Genomic DNA, 18,480 nt, shown 5'->3' on the forward strand with positions numbered 1-18,480 from the left:
TATTCCCTGACTCCTCTTCTTAAAATTCTTTTGCGTGAGTCACTGTCGCACTCTTCAACATTCACTAGGTTGTTGAAGGGCGCAGGGGCCGGTAACATTCCTATATTTCTGTTTCTGCATGGACTTTGAGGCCATTCACCTACCTGCACTCCCACTTGTTTGTTGTGGTAGTTTCTTAGCTTCCTTGGCCCAGTAGCCCTGTCCTTGATATAGTATTTTGCTTTGCACAAATCAGCGTTCTGTAGGTCTTTCTTTCTTGTAATGTTTTTGCCTTCTTTTAGTTCTTCACAGTGTGTACAAACTAGCCTAACAGCAAGCTCATCTCGTGTTTATTAACGTAATGAAAATTAGAGACAAGGGAAAGAAAAAGAAGGGAAGAGGTGAGGGGGGTGCTTATTATGTGTATCCTAGACAAGCAAGTCGCATTAATTTCGGAATGGTTTTCTTCTGCGCAGCATGGTCAATAGTTCCGTCATGTACCAGATATGAAACTCTTTGGCAACACGAAGGCCTAGCGGGGAGCAACAATGCCGCCAAGTTTCATGTACATGCTCGACCCACATCTTTATCTGTGTGTGGAATTTTTAGTGCTGATACCCCCTCGGCAGCTTGGTTAACAAAATCTGGTATGAGGCAGAGGTGCGCTATGAGTAGGGCCATAATGTTCTGCGCATGGGAGAGAGGATTGCATCCATAACAACTCCCCCCCCCCCCCCCCCTTGGGACCGCCACTAGCCCTAGCCTTGCTTTTATATTCAAGCTTTCCCTTTCATCCATGTCACTCGTTTTGAGCCTACCTCCTGAAACTTTGTTCCGCGGAAGAGAAGGAGAGGGTTCGAATCCCCCTTCCCCTGGCTACGCCAATGCACAGCATACACAGCGAAACACAGGAGCTACGATAAGTAAAGCTGCAGATCATAGAGTGCTGCTATCACCTTCCCTTGCCGCCAAATTCTTGGTTCATTTGCGGGGTCTTCATCAATGTAGCTTTTCTTTACATTTGTGTCCTTTTCACCCTAAACATTTTGAAGATGTCCTCTGTTGTCAGTTACGATTACATCATCACATCAGGTTGTCAACTGCAACGTATTCATCAGCCTTTGCACCCACTGATGCATTACGACAAGCAGCATGTGATTCCAGGAAACGGGCTGCAGGACTACACCTGATATCAACACTTAGTGGTCTTCATGGACAAGTTCCGTGATTTCGCACGTGAGCTGACCGTGAGTTCCATGTCGGAGAAATGACTGCACACATTGCAAGGCCTTGAATCTTAAGAGAAAAAGGCCATGATATCTCTTTTCAGTGGATACCAGGTCATTGCGGTATCATTGGAAATGATGACGCCGATAAGGCAGCTCGGACGTCAACCAAGAAGACCGCTGCGTCTCCATTCCTCTCTCAAAGACCGATGCCGCGAGACAACTTGGCATTCTAGCACGCACGATCTCCTTAGCAGAGTGGAATAGCGTACATACAAGACGTACAGGACTGCACAGACTAAACCCGTCACTTCAACTGAGACCTCCAGCCGGGCTGCACCGACGTGAAGCGTCTCTTCTGTGTCAGTTATGGCTTGGAGTTGCCTTTACGAATACCTACTCAGCACTAATTGGAATGACTGATAGTCCTGCATGTGATGTTTGTGGATGCGAAGAGAACATTGACCACTTATTGTGCCATTGTCCTTAATTTCAAGCACAAAGACAATCTTTGTCCAACACATTGAGAAAATTAGATGATCGTCCTCTGACTGAACAGACAATTCTGGAGCACTGTCCCGACCGATCATCAGCTCAGAAGGCAGTGAAGGTACTTTTGTGTTTTCTCAGAACTTCTGGTTTGTGCGAGTTGCTTTAACTCAAGTGCTGTCCGTACACGTATCTACACCTTCTCTCTCTTCCCATTTCCCATTCCCCAGCGTAGGGTAGCCAAGCAGACTATTGACTGGTTAGCATCCCTGCCTTCCTGTATTCCTCTCTTTCTCTCTCTCTCTCTCTCTAGTGGTCTTCATTGTAGATGAATCCACAATGCATATAGAAGATAGGAAAACGGTAGGGACATAATCAGTCCTTTGTTATACAAGTCTTTTCGCTGTGGATGGCATTCGACTGTAGACCTTTTTTGCACCGAAGCTGTATATGGCTAGCCTATGTGTCCGTCCGTCTATTGGTCGCCTGCATGCCAAAAACTCCTCCGGCGCAACCCCATGCACATGCGCAGGAAAAAAAAAAAAGCAGAGAGAAAGAGAGGTGCGCGATTAGCCAACACCCACCTAGGCAGCACAAGGTCTGTTTGCTCTGATCCATGACGTCACGCTACTTGGCCCGAAATTTCCATTTGCAAGGCTGGCGTGATGAAAGCAGCGACGTCAAAGTCACTGTTGCCTACTCGGGAACATCCCCATTAGATTCTATGGCAGTTGGGCCAGGTAGCATGATGCCATGGATCGAAGTGAAAAGGCCTTGTGCTATGTAGGCAGTGTTGGATTAGCAGAGCCAGTAGTGATGTCATCACTCTCGGTTGCAGCTGAGCGCACACGCAGCAGTTTCTCTCCGGCCCTGAAGTGGGTAGGCCACATGTCATACATACTCCTTAGAAGCAGGCAGCTTTCGATCAGAAACGCCGCAAGCAGAACCGAGAATGAGCTCCTCTATGCCGTGCCGATGCAGAAGCCCAGGCACAAGTACAGGCTCGTGCAGCCGAGCGCAAGCAGCAACTATGTACCAAGGATCCAGCAGCCTACCAAGTCGTCATTTAATGAACCGCTAGGGGTTTAACCCAGGGATAAACACGGGCCGCACGTTTTAGGTTCACCGGATAACAATCTGTACGGAGTGCTTGCGCAATGATTTGATTTATTACTAGAAGATTATGAAACTCATTCTCAACATGATAAAGTGTTTGCAACAGAAGTATCACAGCAAGGGCGTACTTGCAGTCTTGTGGAACTGTGACCACAGTGAACCTTAATCTGACGTATACTATTGCACCAAGGAAACCATAACTATACGAAAAAAAAACGCTAATTAAAGTGGCTAGTTGCTTTCAAGCTCCTTAAAAATTATAATAGCCTTATAATAAGTCCTTTAGAAGGACTTTTATAGAAATAGTCAAAAATTTTCTCACCTGGTCATCATTCTCGTTACACAATTATGCTCAGGTCTTTTGCACAAATATTGCATTTTCAAGACTTTGCAAGTCAGTCTATGAATGACTGTGTGCAAATAAACTTTTTGTACTATGGAGCTGTAGATAGTACCATGCACTGTATGCCTTGCGACTTGCTGCTTGCCAGGGTGGATGGGTGTATCATCTTGCTGTGAGCATGAAGTCACGGTTTCAATTTCTGGCAGCAGCAGCCACATTTCTGGGAGAGTTACTTAGATAAAGGTGTACTTAGACTTATGTTAAAGTCTACCTGCAATAAATAACCTCAGGTGGTCAACATTAATATGGAGCTTTCCACTACAGTATCCCTTACCACGCACTGCGCAGTTACAAGACTTGAAACCACACAATTTAATTTTAACGATCTGTGCACCTTGCCTTAACCAGTGATCTGGTCACCAGGCACAGTAGCTCTATGCAAGCACATGGCATTTGAAACAATAATGCTTATTTTTGTTACACTTTACCTCACTGAAAGCTGTAGGATTCAGACAAGTGTAGTGTCTTATGGCAGAATAACAGTCCTCAATACATTCACAACATTATTAAGGTAACTTGTATGGAGGTTAAAAAGACTGCATGCAGTCATGAAGTCGCACTTTGTGAGGTACTCATTCTGTGAAACGTATGAAGTACGTGCTGCTAACCTAACAGTCTGGTTTCTTAGAAGATATTCTGCAAAAATGTTTCACACAAGTTTGCTTGCGTATAGTGTCATGTATAACGCACACATGCACAACGGGGATATTAACATAGTTGAGGCTTTTCAAAGCATGGTAGTTAACCTGTACAACCATCATATCATAACGTTTTCCTTTTGCACCAGGATGTTTATCATTTCCTGCTGTCAAGCCAAACTGTTTTTAACCTTGTTGCTCCTAATTCTGTAGCTCTGCCCAGGTGCTGAGAACATTTTAATGCCAGCTCAAAACTGAGTGTGCTGTATTCTGCTTGTCCTTTCCATTAAGTGGTCACCGTGTCGTTTTTATTAGGCCACCTCCTCATGTTTAGCTTTACCCTTACCATGCAATGAAGAGCTTCAGTTTTGCCCATAATGCAAGGTAGTGACAAGACAGCTGGCGCAGTTATGCTCAGTAAGTCTTGCACTGTTTCATGTAGGATCGGTTGAGGTGAACACATGCAGCGCTTGTTCAAGAAGAAAACTTTAGTCAGTGATGCCTCTTGGCCTCATATTGAACTTGTGTCATTGCGACAACGTGCAGTAGCGAGCTGAACCCACTAACAACTGTGCTATTGCAGAGCTCTTGTACTTGCCGATTTGTGCGTTGTTCATGTCACCAGAAGACTCATTAATCTTTAAGAGTGGGGGCTGTTAAAAGTATTTTGGAGGCCACAGGAGGCAAAACTGTAGCAAATGAGAATGACATGCGTGTTGCAAAAAAGTTGTTCTTGAGAAGATGGCAATGTTGCAATGTGAGAACCCGCTCGCTGCTGTCATAGTGGATGAGTTCAGAGCTGTAGGAAACACTGAAGGGCCTGCTGACCTTTTTTGCTAGCTCTAGCAGCAGCAGTGGAGCCTCCCGTGTAGTTGAATGAGGTCAGTATAGTGTGAGAAATGCTGCAAAAAAATGATTGCCGGGAGGGGAGTATGAGCATACATAATTTCTAGCTTTGTTCTCTGTGGGCAGAAGCATAAAAAACTCTTTTGCAGTTTTACAGAAAGTTCAGGGAACCACTCTGGCACAGCTAGGTCCGTTTACCCCTACAGCTTTCGTTAGATCCTCATGTGTAGTCTTTCTGTACAGCAGTTTTCTCTTAGTCTGCGATGCCATTTTCTTTAGTGATATTCAGTTTCCACATAAAAAGTTCTGTGCAAGAAATAGATGTTAAGCAGCACTTGGCTGAGTCAGTTGGGTGTCGCCTAGAAACACTTGATGTTGGGAGCCTCCATACTGCTGCGGAATGACTCATACTCTGCCTTTAGCAAGGCAGTTATGGCGTTTGTGCTAGAAGATTACCGCCACACTTAGCAACTTGCGGGCTCCCAAATGAAGTCATTTATAATTGGGCTCTGGCTTATCACTGTTCTCCATCAATCCACGGCCCAGATAGCAGTGAGTGCAGCTTGCATAAAAAAAAAGTGAGTAGAGCACGCAGTGCACACATAAATTTAATTACAGATAACTGGACTAACATAGGTAACTTGGCGATTTACGAGATCCCTTGTATGCCTTCCCCAGAAATTGAAATTGAGGCCTTTGCTAAGCGTTTGTCTTACTGCACTTTAAGGGGCCATAACACAAATTTTGGAGCTCGAATTATGCGGTGCATGTTAAACCATGAGCACTTCACAGCAAGCTGCCAAAGTTCGAGTGCATTACATGCAGTAGAATACCTGTACATGAAATTTTTCATATTGCAGTTAAACCATATAGAAGTCGCGCAATGCTAACTAGTGATGAAATGAAATCGCACTCCCAGTACCGGCTGCCTTAGCATAATACGAGACAGTCTCTGGCACGCTTTTGTGCAATGCAGGCGCCGGCAGCAATTGCAAGAGCTGGAAATATGTGGTTGCCATGCATCATTTCGTTTTCATGTCTTGGCAGTCAGCCCCCCCCCCCCCCCAGAAAAGTTTATGCAAGCGTCCCTCATTTGTGCTGCTTTTATTACCCGTGTGGAAGAATTGCAGGCGTTATTTCAATGGCAATGCCCTTGCTGCGCCATTAGGTGCCAGAGCACGTGGAGCAATACATTCGATGAGGTTTAGGACTGTTTCGAAGCAGACTACACAGTGGTGGCCCTGTACTTCCAGACGTCGCACAATCCATGCCAAAATGGTAGTTGCTGTTGGTGGGAGGGGTTTGGAGGCTGGGGTTTCCAGTTGAAAGTTTGTTAAAATGTTCTCCGAGTGCCCAGTTTTATTGTGTGCACAAATATATTGGTCCCTCTACTCAGTTTCAGTGATAAACTGAGAATAGTTGTACGACTGTGTCATGGCCCCTTTAAGCCTTTTAACGAACCATGTGCCTCGAACTTGACGCTTTCACTACGTGCACAGAATATGTGTGACATTGCTGTGCCTTCTTAGTACCAGATGGTTTCAGGGGTCTGCAGTGTCAAAGCACCTGAAAAAGATTGTGCTTTTTTTTGCATGTTGCACATAGGGTGGTAGAAACGCGCAGTGCAAAAAAAAAGGACAATGAGAGCAAGGGCACCTCTGCAGTAGGCTTGTAAACGCAATTTATTGTCACCTATAAAAACCGTGTTCATCGATCTGCACACAATAAAAAAGGAGCTCCAGATCTCTGAGATGGCGCAGAGGGCGACCATTTAATTGCTAACAAAATATACAAACTTTTCAGACAGCTTCATCATCTCTTGATAAGATGCCCGCACGCGCAGCAGCGGTCGTCAAAAGTGGAGATCACAGTCGGGACTAGACAAAAAAAAGCTGGTTAAATTAAGGACTGTACTGGGCATCCGCATCCATGTACCTTTCATGTGAGGTGGGAGGAAGTATTTTGCAATCATATCACAGCATGAGCACAGCAGTCTGAAGAAAAAAATAAAGGAGGGGCATTTGCACAGTTGCAGATTGCAAGCTTGCTTTTAGACAACAGAAGGAATGCAACAGGCATAGAAGGTCCCACAGCTGAAAGTGTCAGTACTCTAACATCAGGGTGCTCAGCTGAGCTTCTGAAACCAATCAGGCAAGCCCTGCTTAGAGCAGGGCCATTCAGGCTTACAACCAATTTCACTAATTGCATGTCACCTGGTTCGACGTACAACAGAAGTGGAACAAGGCTAAGGCTCACTTAGGCTTCTGGTAGAGAAGCGCCCATAACAAGGAGACATTGTTGAAGCAAGCATGAAGGCAGTCACTGCCGGCAGGCAGCTTATGTAAACATTGTTGGAGTGCGAGGCTACGGTAAACAACATCCTGACAAAGTTCCTACTACACACTGCACCAGCTTCTAAGACAACGGGTAGCGTCACGGACAGAATTGCATATTACCTAGATTGCGGTGGGACTCCTCAATTAGCACACCAATTTTTTTACACACATTGAGAAAAACCATAGTTAAAGCTAAGTAGTCGTGAAAGCATGTAGCTTATTGGGAGTTTGCTAGCTTTGCACATGCAAGCCACACAAATCTCCATGCTGACAAAAACAGAAAGGCAACACGAGAGTCAAAGGCAAAGATTTTTTTTTTTTAAGTCCTCCTCCCAACTGCCCTGAAAAGTATCCAGTGCCATGCATGGGCATCGTACTGCCAACGCAGCGAAACCAGTGACTGCGGAAGATCTGACAGGAAGAGTTCTGTCACCAGAAAAAAAAAAGAGATGGGAAATTTTGGGCTGCAAGAAGCAAGAGCTACGAATGCTTCAGAAATGTTGAAGAAAAGCTACCACCAGATGCGTGAACAGAACACTGTCTGTGCCCATTCATAGCTGCAACTTGTTTTCACACTTTAAAGCAGGCATTCATTACCAAACACTGTTTTAAGTTCAGCATGAACAAAGCCTTGTTTGAGGTTAGCCAAATGCCATTTAAGAATGAAAATAAACCTGGCTCAGAACTCCACCATGATCCGATTTCCGCTGCATTTGCATGCCGCCAAAACTTGCACACACTAAAAAAAAAAATTTATGTTAAAGGAATGGAGGCAGCAAACGTGGTTCCATGCTTCCAAGTAAGGTACACAAATTTGGCCTATCGCCACTTCGCTGAAATGACGAACTACAGCACGTTTCTTAGACATGGGGAAGTAAAAAAAATTACTGTGGAACAACCCACACCATTCCTAGTCTTCCAGAATATTTCCTTTAGCAAGGAACCTGCTAAACAAAAGTAATAAACGCATAAAAGAAACGTGGATGCATTTTCTGGAAACATTAAAACTAACTCAAGAAACGCTTGAAATAAAAAAGAAAACAGCCTTCTTCACAGAGAGGTGTGTTCTTAGCAAGTATGTAATGGTAAATCAGAAGAACCTACATACCTAACACAAGGAAACTAAAAACAGCACTTTCAGTAATGCACAAGAAAAAAAATCTTACGGTAAGAAGAAAAGCAACACAACAGGAGGAGTATTTAACCACCCTTTTAGCTTTGAACTTCCACAAACCCCGCCCCTACCCACATTTGAAAGAACAAATAAATTAGGAAATGACCTGCACACACTGCATGTAACAAGACAAGCAGTGCTCACATTTTGCAGAGAAATGATAAAAACAAACCACAAGAAAATGTGTATGTGTTGGGAAAAAGAGTCCTCAGGAGGGTTCGAGAGTATGCACAGAAAACAAACAAAAAGTAGAATGTACAGTACATGAACATATGAAGGGAGGGGGGGAGTGGGGGTGCACATTGGTTCATTCTGACGACAACACACCACCAGTCGTATAACAGCAGCAGAGGAGGATTGAAGAAACGGTGGGTCTCAATTCTAAAAGTTCCCTAGGAGACGACAGCAGCAGATGTCGCAGAACGGCGAGTCTTCTTCCCCATGTTGGAGGGGTCCGGCCGCCTCGCATCAAGGTGGGGAGGTGTTGGAGTGCACGTTGCCTTAAGAGAGGGCACACGCACGAAGAGATAGTAACGGGAGTCCCATTTTGGCCGCTCGCTGGACGAGTCACGTCATGTACCTCATGAGTGCCCGCAGTGCATAGAGAAGTTCGGCTTGCATGCGTGCCTCCAGAATCATGATTGTTACGTGCACCTGGGAGTGAAGAAAAAAAATAAAGCTATTCTAAGTACGGGTACACCAGAGGATTACAGAAATTTGTACACATCCACAAGTCAATTGCACACTGCTACTTAATAAAGCCATATGGAAGCCTCTATTGGCCAATCAAGCAATAAAACTGAACTAGGAACCAAATGCTCTTAACTGCTGCAAGAACTAAACTGCATAGCAGTGGCAAATATTTGTTTCTCAGATCTCACAATCCAAAAACTTTTTTGGTCGACTGTATGTGCCCAGTAGTACGCAAGTCTTAAGTGTTGTTTGCTAAAGCTAATGGTGCATTGTAGTTAATTGAATAGGTGCACTTGAAACAGCCAGCAAAGTGCTCCCAGAAGAAGTTGTGCCAGCTTTATCAGCATCACCATCGGCTGGTGCTAGACACTGCAATGGCAGTTTTTGAGCAGTTTCGCATGCCGCTATATGCTTATTGGAGAGTTCTGCAAGTTGAACCACAAGGCGGACCAATATGAAAGGAAATGCCTTCAAAAGAATATTTGCATTGCAAACAATGCGCCATAAGCCATATTTCGCAGTGCAAGAACTACGTAGGCGGTCTCACACTTATTTCCGAATTAAGATTACGTGTTCCTTTCGCAATTAAGCCTTGCTGTAGCAAGTACCCGTGTCCTGCGTGAACAGTACTTGTCAAACGATAAAAGCCGAAATGCACGCTTACCTTCTCAGAGTACTTGAACTCTCTCATGACATTGTCATAGTCCTCTTTGGTCATGCGATCTGGGTAGCAGCACACAGCCTTGATGTACTCTTTCAGGTCCCGGTCCAAGAGTTCATTAACCTCCCGGTAATCGTAGTCATCATGCCTGATGCCGTAGATGCACTGAATGTAGTTCCAGACTGCCCTTCGGAACATGGATGTGTCCACATTTGTTCTGCTCCCCATTCTGCATACACGAAAAAAAAGCAAGGAGCACGATCATTAACATGAATTGCAGCCATTTTTGGGCAATCCGCCATGTTCCATTAACAGAGACAACAGCTGTGCAATGGACTCGTTCCTTGAAAATTACACTTGAGCATGCAGATAGGCACAAGTATAGTTATGTAGGCTAATGTATGCAACAAGCTGGTGGTGCACTTCCAGTTAAAATTAGCCTTCGCACCTGTCCCAACAGTCTCAAATTTAATGAAAATGCAATTTGCAGGTTTTCATCCCCTGTCCCATCCCAAGACCTTAAGAGACGAAAACTGCTGGAACCAGCTCGGCATGCTAGGTACTATTCCACCTATTTGGTGGTCCCGTTAATGTAGTGCAAGCATTCGTACCTCCGTAAATCCAGACACTGGATTGTTTTTCTTGACCGATTGTTTTTCTATCTAGCTTGTATCAAAATCGACCTGAGAATTTAATTGTTTTTGCAATCGTTCGAATAGTCCTGACATAATACACAAGGCAAGTTGCAGGATTACTGGTTGCAAAAATTTCACGAGTGAGCATGCCTAGCTGATAAAATGAAAACATAGTTCAGACATTGCCGAGCAACAGCTCTAGTGCTTTCGAATTCCACCATTTAAGGCATAGGTTTGTTGCACTAGAAGTGGCCTTTCTTTTTCTAGCACCCATGTCGAGCAGTGCTTTTGTCGGGAATAGAATGGGTGCGTGCAGAACTGATGAGCCAAAACACCTGCATAAGAAAATTAGGCAACCCCATTGTATGCATAACATCACTACAGTGTCGATTCCCCAAAAAAGAGGAGCGGCTCATGATTGTAGTGTTTATAGCATCATGTATTCCGAAAATTGATTTATGTTGATCTCAGTCGACTTAATGTGGCAGACAATGACTGGGCAGGCTTGACTTGCTGCAAGTGCCTCAATACTGAAAAATTGATCATTTCAATTCCTTATCAAGGAAAGGTCAAGTGCGCTGCCATCAGAGCACAAACATCTGTAAATCTTCGTGCTTATGCAAGGAAAACTAAATTCTGGGGTTTTACGTATGTGCCAAAACCACGATCCGATTATGAGGCATACCATTGCGAGGGACCCTGGATTAATTTTGACCATCTGCAGTTCTCTTAACGTGTCCCCAATGCACGGTACACTGGCTTTTTTACATTTAATTCCCTGAAACCAAGGACACTTGCTTTTATTGGCTCTGTGCAACTTCAGTATGGTGTGGTACAGTCATAAGCGTTAGCTACTTACGTGTAGTATGTGAGGTTGTAGGCCACTTTGAACTTCTCGTTGAGGAGCTCTCCCACGTCGTTGTATAGCCGGTTGACCAAGGAGTAGCCGTGATCCTCCCAGGAGTAGTCCTGTATCCGGAATGTTGGGATTTCAGAGACCTCCCGTCGGGCGAAGTCCTGGTAGCCAAAGTCTGCGTCCGTCACGAAGTGAGACAAGTCGTTCCTGGGGACACTGCGTCGGGCTGCTGGGAGTTCACCTCCATTGCATTCCGTATGGAAGCAGCGCGCCCGCTCCTCTAATGTTGGCTCGTTGGAGCGTTGTTCAGAGATGTTCTTCATCTTCTGCATGATGGTTTCTACAGTGGTCTGCCCATTCTGCACGAGGAAAGAAAATGTCGCACTCAGGTCACATTCATTTTGTTAAGCAGTGCAGGCTATTCAAGATTTGTCCCATCTGCCAGAGTTCTCTATGCCAGTTGGAACTGTTTCTTCGAACCATTTTATCATGCTTGAATTTGCTTATAGCAGCTTACGAAGGAACAAGGTTTTCAGCGCAGCAGCACATCTGAGCACAGAAGCATTGATTAATGCTCCTAGAACCATGACAATAGTGAGCAGTGCTTAAGGAGTTACTGGTCAGTTACTGGGGCTTCACATTGAAAAGCAACATCTGGGCTGGTCGAGGTTAATCATACATTGGGTTATTTATTGTGCAACTAACTTTAGGTAGAAAAGAGTCTATATTCTGGCCCTACCAGAATGTGGCTACTGTGGCCAGGAATCGAACAGGCAACCTTATGCTCAGAAGCAGGAAAAGCCATTACCACTGCAGCACGTAGTGCTCAATAACTACGTCACATTCATTTCTTTCACAGAAGACACCATTACTTCTTATGCACAACACCAATTTTACAGCACGAGTACGCACCTTCATAATTGGCACCCCCGAGTCGCCATTGGCACTGTAGACAACTGTTCCATTTGTTTCCTCCTCCATGTCAGCGTTGATGCCACAACCAAACACGAAACTGGACAGCGCATGGAAGTGGGCAAGGATCACAATGGCTTGCACTACCTCCGATAAGGACCAGTTGTTCTTTCCTTTGGTTAATTTCTGCAAAGGGACAAAGAAAGCAAACACCATGAAGCACAAATACAAATCTTGAAATCTTTAGTGCCATGAACACCACCGTGTATGCGGCATGATCGAATCTGAGTGCAGGGGCAACCCCAAGAGCAAAGAGTGCTTTAAAAAGGCAGGAAGCTATGGAGTGAAAATTACGTTAAAATCATGAACTCATTCCATATCCGACTTATTAGTTCCAAGTTTTATTTTACCACCTGTCTTATGCGATTTCGGGCATGTCCCTCAGATATTTTTGCTAGAAATATTTCTCTGGTCTCTAACTAGGACAGCACACGTGGAGATGTGAGGTACGATGAATTAGAGAAATAAACACACCACAGCCAGTGTGCATATGACATCAGTCAGTGCCTACCTCTATGTGCTCCTTTGTTATCAACCAAGGGCGGTGAGCAAGAATCTTGTTGATCTCGTCTAGGTCCCTCAACTTCTTCGGAATGCAATGCAAGCCCTGGAGCCACGATTTGTCCCCTGCAACGTCCGGGGACAGGAATGCTTCCCGCTGCATGTTCACCAGGTAGCTGCAGTTGTGCCTTGCTGCTGCCTGCAACACGGATGAAAAGTATTTTGTCATCAGTGAAGCAACAGTGGCTAGCCATAATAGCCGAGCATCAAGAAGCGAAAACATGTCCACTACTGAGCCTACAGGCAAGTGCACTTTCCCGACAGTGTGCATGCAATGCCCTAATTATGACCACTGCTCGAAAAAGATGGCCAAGGGACAGAAAAAGCCAAACAGTGCTTGCAATACTCGAGTCTATTATAGAGTCTGGACATATAAGGTTTCGTTCATCGTTGAACATTGTGGTCATTAGCTGTGCCTGCCAATTAGCCTGTCTTTCTATCCTAGTTCATGCCTATTTTTTCATTTCCATTGCCTTCCCCTTGCTGTTGCTGTGCAGTAAGCCAGATAGATATGCTTCTGGCTGAAACCCTTGCCCACCTTTCTAGATCTGCCGTCTGATGCACTACAGCAGAGCACGCAACACTAGGGACAGGGTCAGTGCCTACCATGATTGCGATGTAATGTCTTTGGTCGTATGGGAGTGGCCCATCGCTCTTCAGGATGAAGTTTTGTGTCTTGAGAAATGGACCCTGGTAGGCCGAGTGGTAGCCCATGAGTAGGTCCAGGTGGCTGCTTTGGCAAAGCGCATCGATAAACAGCACTTGAGTCTGCAAGAAAAAAAAAAAAAAAATACACGCAGTTAGGCACTGATGTTACAGAATCTTGTCCAATTCATAGCTGGTATCCGTTTAAATATGGGTCGCTACCCGAAATTCGGATTGGTCGCAAAGTATTCTTATAAGTGAAATAAAAAAATGGAATAAATAAGATATCTGTAGATCCCACGAGCTGTGGGGGAATCTAAGCTAAGCCGTTCTTATTTATCGACCATTTGCAAATGACCAATGTGGACACATTTTAACATGAAAAGTGACTAGCTCAACATAAAGTTGTGGCGCTCAAACATGTGGACCTCACAGATGAGGGTGATGGAATGACGAAGGCGTTTTGGCGACGACATAGCGACGACCGCAAGGCGGCTGTGCGATAAAGACGCCCTGTCGAACGTAGCCGGTGATCATCAATCGACTAAATGGTCTCGGGTAGAGTGACAAGATCTAGTACAACAAGTAATCTGCACTTACAACAGTTTAATAACGACTGTACGGTGCATCTCGGCGAACCTTGAAACTCTCCTGCTTTCTGGTTCTAGTTTATTGTGCCCACGTTAAAGAGGACCAGTGAACAACTGAACGAAGGTTCAAGAGCTGACGCCAATAAAGCCGGACACATCGATGATAGCATTATCCTGCTCTGTTCAGCACAAAATTGAGGTAAAGCTGACATCACGGCCGGAATCGCTTCCACCAGCGCCCGCGTGAGATAACGCTGATACAAAGCTTTGTATCATGATTCACTGGTCGCTTTTTTTTCCCCCTAGCGTTGAAGCGGACGGTAATACACGGAGACATTTCGCTGCACTTACGCTGGAACATCTTAGGGAAAGTCTAGCTGTTACATCAATTAATCTTTCGGGTCATGAGCCGGGCGATTTTTCGATTTGCTGACGAAATCCGCAAGCGCAATTGGCACAGCTGTATTGCGAGAGCTACGGCAAAACCGCACAATTAAAATAATAAGGGACCAATAAGCGATGTTTATTGAACGCGTTGACACTTCCGGTACGTAAAAAAAAATGGAATGGAAAAAAAAGAAAAGAAAAGGAACGAACATTGAACCTTTGGAAGAAAGACGCATTGAACTAGCATATTCAGATGCCCTCGTAGAAGTATTCGGCACACCAGTTACTTGGGTACATGAAAACCGACGCGCGAGTCGGTATAGTTTAATCTCGATTACTATTACACCATCTAAAATATATGTCTAACTACTGGCAGTCGGAAATTGCTTTGTATACCGGAATTATTCGTTTAAAAGAGGCACTAATGCGATTTTCTGGCAATTCGGCTCCAGCTGAAGCTTTCTATAAGAGCATGCGTAACTGTGCTTACACGTAGAATTTTCAGGCAACGGCATCGTTGTCTCTGTGAAACGGATAATTCTGATATAAAAGACAATGCCATTGTCGGTAGTTTAGATAAACCGAGCAAAAAGGGTAGGTTTACATATTCGAGAGACCTTTAGAGCTGCTTCACAGCAGGCAACGGCACAACAGCGCGAGGTGCGTAAACTAAGCTATGGGGAAAATGCGCGACTGGCGATCGAACGAAAAGTTTAAGCTGTTGCACCGATCGCAAGCAAGTACGGCCAAAGCGCAAACCTTGCATAGCAGAACAATAATGAGCGCCTAGAAATAAGAAAGTGGCGTTCCGAATGTAGGAAGGTTTATTCAGAGCAGCCGACAATCCTGATAGTGCATGTCAAGACACGCCGCTTCAAACGCAAGGCAACGACCGTCCGCAGCTAGAGCATCCGTAGACACAGAGAAATGCCGGTCGACTTCGTCATGCGAAACGCCTTTCCGCGCGGCATGACACATGACGGAAAACGAACAAAAAGGTGCGTTCCTGCCAAAAGATTAACGGATGCAGCAGCTATCGAGCGTGTATTTCCGATGCACTGCGTTAAAAACGCCGACCGTCTGCAAACACGGAACCTACATTAACTCTTGAAAATAAACGAAAGGAGAGAGAGGGAGGAGGGGGGACGAAATGAAAGCTTATTAGAATGTGTGAGCGAGCACTCGAGATGGAGCAGCAAGCATCCACCCAAAAAAATATGCGAACCGTCCCATCCGCGGCCCGGCGTAATGCGGCGCAACGGCACCCGCGACAGGCGCGCCGCCACAGCGACCAATGGCGAGTCGGCAGCCGCTGTTGCTATGGCTGGCGCCACGCAAAGGCTAGCGAGAGAAACCTGAATTCAAAAGGCCGGCGCCGGTACAATAGTGGCGGCACACAGGAGAGCCGGCGAAAGAAAAAAAAAAGGGGGGGGGGGGGGATCTCGGGGGCGATATAACGATAAAAGCGAGAATCCGGCACTACCGCCGGCCCGGGCCACCTCTGTCGTTCGGACCGAAAAGATTTTGTCCGGCGATGGAGAGAAAAAAAAAATCCTCCGAGTCTCGGTCGTGGACCGAGCACAAGAGCCGGAACAAAAGCAGCAACTTATCCGTGTTGCATGTCAGCGAGTCCTTTTCCCTTGTAATTTTTTTTTTTAGTTCAAGCACCGCTAAAAAGTCTGCTCGTTGGGTCGCGCGAGAAAACCATCCGGAGAATTGAGCTACAAAACATCGCGGCGGCGTAGCTTGGCTGGCTGGCAACCTCTCCGCAGAGTTTCGTCAGCCGCACGGACAAGTGCATCCTCCGAACCGGTCGAAGAAAATGCCCGAAGCATGTAGGGGCTTGCTCGGTTCGATCCCTCGGGCCGAGTATCGCGAGCGCCGAACGGCAGCAACCTCAGCGGCGCGCTCCAATCGTAACAATACCCTTCTCGACGGCCCGGCGAGCGGGCAATGTGCCCAATAGCATTCGCCCCTCGTAGCAGCCGGCCGGGAGCGACGAGCGATGCCGGCTAACGCTTTGCGATGACGGAAACTAGACGCCATACCGGGGCAGGGGGGGATAAAAAAGCCGAGAATGCCGATTTCGAGCTCGTAGAAGCATAGATTAGCAGTAAAGCTGCTGCGAAACCACACAGGAGAGGATCGCCTTGATGCGGAAGCCGCCCGGCAACAAAGCACGGAACGGCACACCCCCCAACGCGAGACAATGGAGTCAGAAGCAGACGATTTTCCAAAAAGCACGCGAGAAAGTACTCGACAGCTCATCAGATCTGCCGGTGCAAACTACATATTAGTGAAGTCCGATGTGCGTTTCGTTACGTACACAAAACCGGCTCTGGCGGATGCTTGGTGCAGCCGACAGAGACAAAGAAGCCGGCCGGCTTGGCCTCCTTCCCGGCCTCGCCAGCCGGCGAGTCGCGTCCCCACCACAAAAAAGCGGCCGAGCGAAAACGGTACTCACGTTTCTTATTCCCATTTGGCCCATGGTATGATTTGAATTATCGTGCAGTGGACTGTTGTTGCGGCAGGGCAGAATCATGAGCCCCCAAAAGATCCACGCAAAGCGCTTGTGATCCTACGGAGGGTGTTCCCTTGACGCAACCGCACGACTAGAACGATGGAGAACGACGCCGCAGTATACCCTGTGTCACCACGCACGCACTCACACATGCACCGTCAAAGTCTGTCGCTGCGAGATCATGCGTCCGTCATCCTAAGAGCGTCCCCCTTGGAAATCCTACGGAGATGCTGAAGCCGAGACGCACGACAGCACGCACTCACACACGCATACGAGCTACCACCTAGGCTGTCATTCTCAATAATGAACGAACGGCCCTATCAGCTGGACTAGTAAACAGCTGAAAATCAGGAGATGCCCAGCCGACCAATGGGCGGCCACTAGGTGAGAGAAAAAGCCGCGATTCTGGCGCCCCCTGGCCTTCGTCGCTATGGCGACGCGTTGGAAGAGCGCATTGTGCTACGTCCTCATTTTTAACGGAGCGGCAGAAAGCGGAAAGTGAGTGCTATGACTTGCCGGATAGTGCACCGTCTGTGCGAATGCAATAAAGCACTCGATTTGCTTTCATTGGTGACCGCAAGAAGCATCACAATGCTTTGTCTTTTGAGTGGGAATGATGCTGCAATTATTGGACTCCATCCGAGTGTTTTCTCGGCTTTCGAAGCGACAAATGCAGGTTATGACGCAAGTTGTTTAATGCGGCATTACTCGAAGGTTCATGCTCTAGGATTGAAATTATTTAGGAGAGTTCTTTCTTGCAGGTCTTGTTGACACTTTCTGCACGAAGCGCCTCGCCCTTTGTTCTAAACGTGTTATCGCCACTCCCTTTACCACAGCTCGCCGCTCTCGCATCAGGCAACGGAAAATTCCAGCTGGTAGCGGCGGCGCTGCGGTCGCACTGGCTGCGAAAAACAGCCTTGCGGTGTCTTGGTTGTCTTGGCCTCAGTCGCTTCCGCACAGGTGTGCAAAGCGGGTCGTTCTCCACGCAAGTAGTGCGTGGAGATCGTAGCCCGACCTGCTCGCGGCCAGGCCTCCCAACCTCGGGATTACCGGACTCCGCCGCGCTCTTTGCTGAGGCAGCTGACAGCGTAATCTGGCTTGTGTCCTTGCTTGCCGTCTCTGAGGCGCCCCTTCTCGCCCTTATCCTTTGCGGGGTTTCTTTATTCGTTGGCTAGAAGTGAAGGCCCGCGAGCACCGTCTCTCTAGATTACAGTGAAGATTTGTAGCGCTCCAAATGCTGCGTTTTTTTCCTCTCTTCCCTCTGCACATCGGAAAACAGTCCCATGTTGCTTCCTGCTACGTGGAAAGTTTAATCCGAAAGGAGTCCCCTCCTCAGTGATGACGCGTGGTTTTGACAGCTAGGTCTCTGGTACACTTTTGTTACTTGGAATATTTCTAGGAGCTTTGTTCCAGTAAACCGTTACGCCGTCGGAAACGGGGCTTTTCAACGGTCCCAACCACGGGTACTGCATTGTTGAAACTTCGCAGAATATACGGCTTTGAATATAATTGAAATTCACGTTTTTCTTGCAAGCGTTTGCAACCGACATAAACCGCTGCCGAAATGCAGGCATCCTTAGAGAGGCAAACCAGACTCCTACAAGCTGGCCTGGCGCTCAAGTTTCTCGACTCACCGGCTCGTTAATAGCAACCGACGCGAGCTGTGCCAGTAGTCCCACTCTTCGCGACTGCAACCTCGCATCATCTCGAGCAACAAAGCTTCATCGACTTCATTGCTGCAGACAAGAAGCT

General features: G+C 46.5%; 1 protein-coding gene across 3 annotated transcripts; it reads right to left on the bottom strand.

Annotated features, from left to right (window-relative positions):
- Positions 1-6,360: 6,360 nt before the first annotated feature.
- On the bottom strand, positions 6,361-17,041 carry Sesn (Sestrin). 3 transcript variants are annotated; one of them, XM_050170207.3, is made up of 7 exons: positions 16,672-17,041; positions 13,192-13,353; positions 12,536-12,724; positions 11,965-12,150; positions 11,056-11,411; positions 9,565-9,790; positions 6,361-8,861 (listed from the first exon to the last, which is right to left on the bottom strand). In XM_050170207.3, the coding sequence occupies exons 1-7, from the start codon at positions 16,747-16,749 to the stop codon at positions 8,775-8,777; spliced, it is 1,284 nt and encodes a 427-aa protein (XP_050026164.1). In that variant the 5' UTR covers positions 16,750-17,041; the 3' UTR covers positions 6,361-8,774. The 3 variants fall into 3 exon arrangements, with proteins under 3 accessions (XP_050026164.1, XP_054922021.1, XP_054922022.1); XM_055066046.2 differs by lacking the exon at positions 16,672-17,041 and adding an exon at positions 13,831-14,653; XM_055066047.2 differs by lacking the exon at positions 12,536-12,724.
- Positions 17,042-18,480: the final 1,439 nt, after the last annotated feature.

This window comes from Dermacentor andersoni, chromosome 6 (genome assembly GCF_023375885.2).
Source record: "Dermacentor andersoni chromosome 6, qqDerAnde1_hic_scaffold, whole genome shotgun sequence".
In the NCBI taxonomy this organism is placed as follows: domain Eukaryota; kingdom Metazoa; phylum Arthropoda; class Arachnida; order Ixodida; family Ixodidae; genus Dermacentor; species Dermacentor andersoni.

What these genes read in the sequence shown, in the direction of transcription:
- Sesn (XM_050170207.3), bottom strand. Translation starts at nt 16,749, where the DNA reads ATGATTCTGCCCTGCCGCAACAACAGTCCACTGCACGATAATTCAAAT. An exon ending in TACAACCTCACATACTACAC is followed by an intron (nt 9,791 to 11,055) that starts GTAAGTAGCTAA and finishes TCGTGTATGCAG; the next exon opens with AATGGGGAGCAGAACAAATG. An exon ending in AGTTCAAGTACTCTGAGAAG is followed by an intron (nt 8,862 to 9,564) that starts GTAAGCGTGCAT and finishes CTTCACTCCCAG; the next exon opens with GTGCACGTAACAATCATGAT.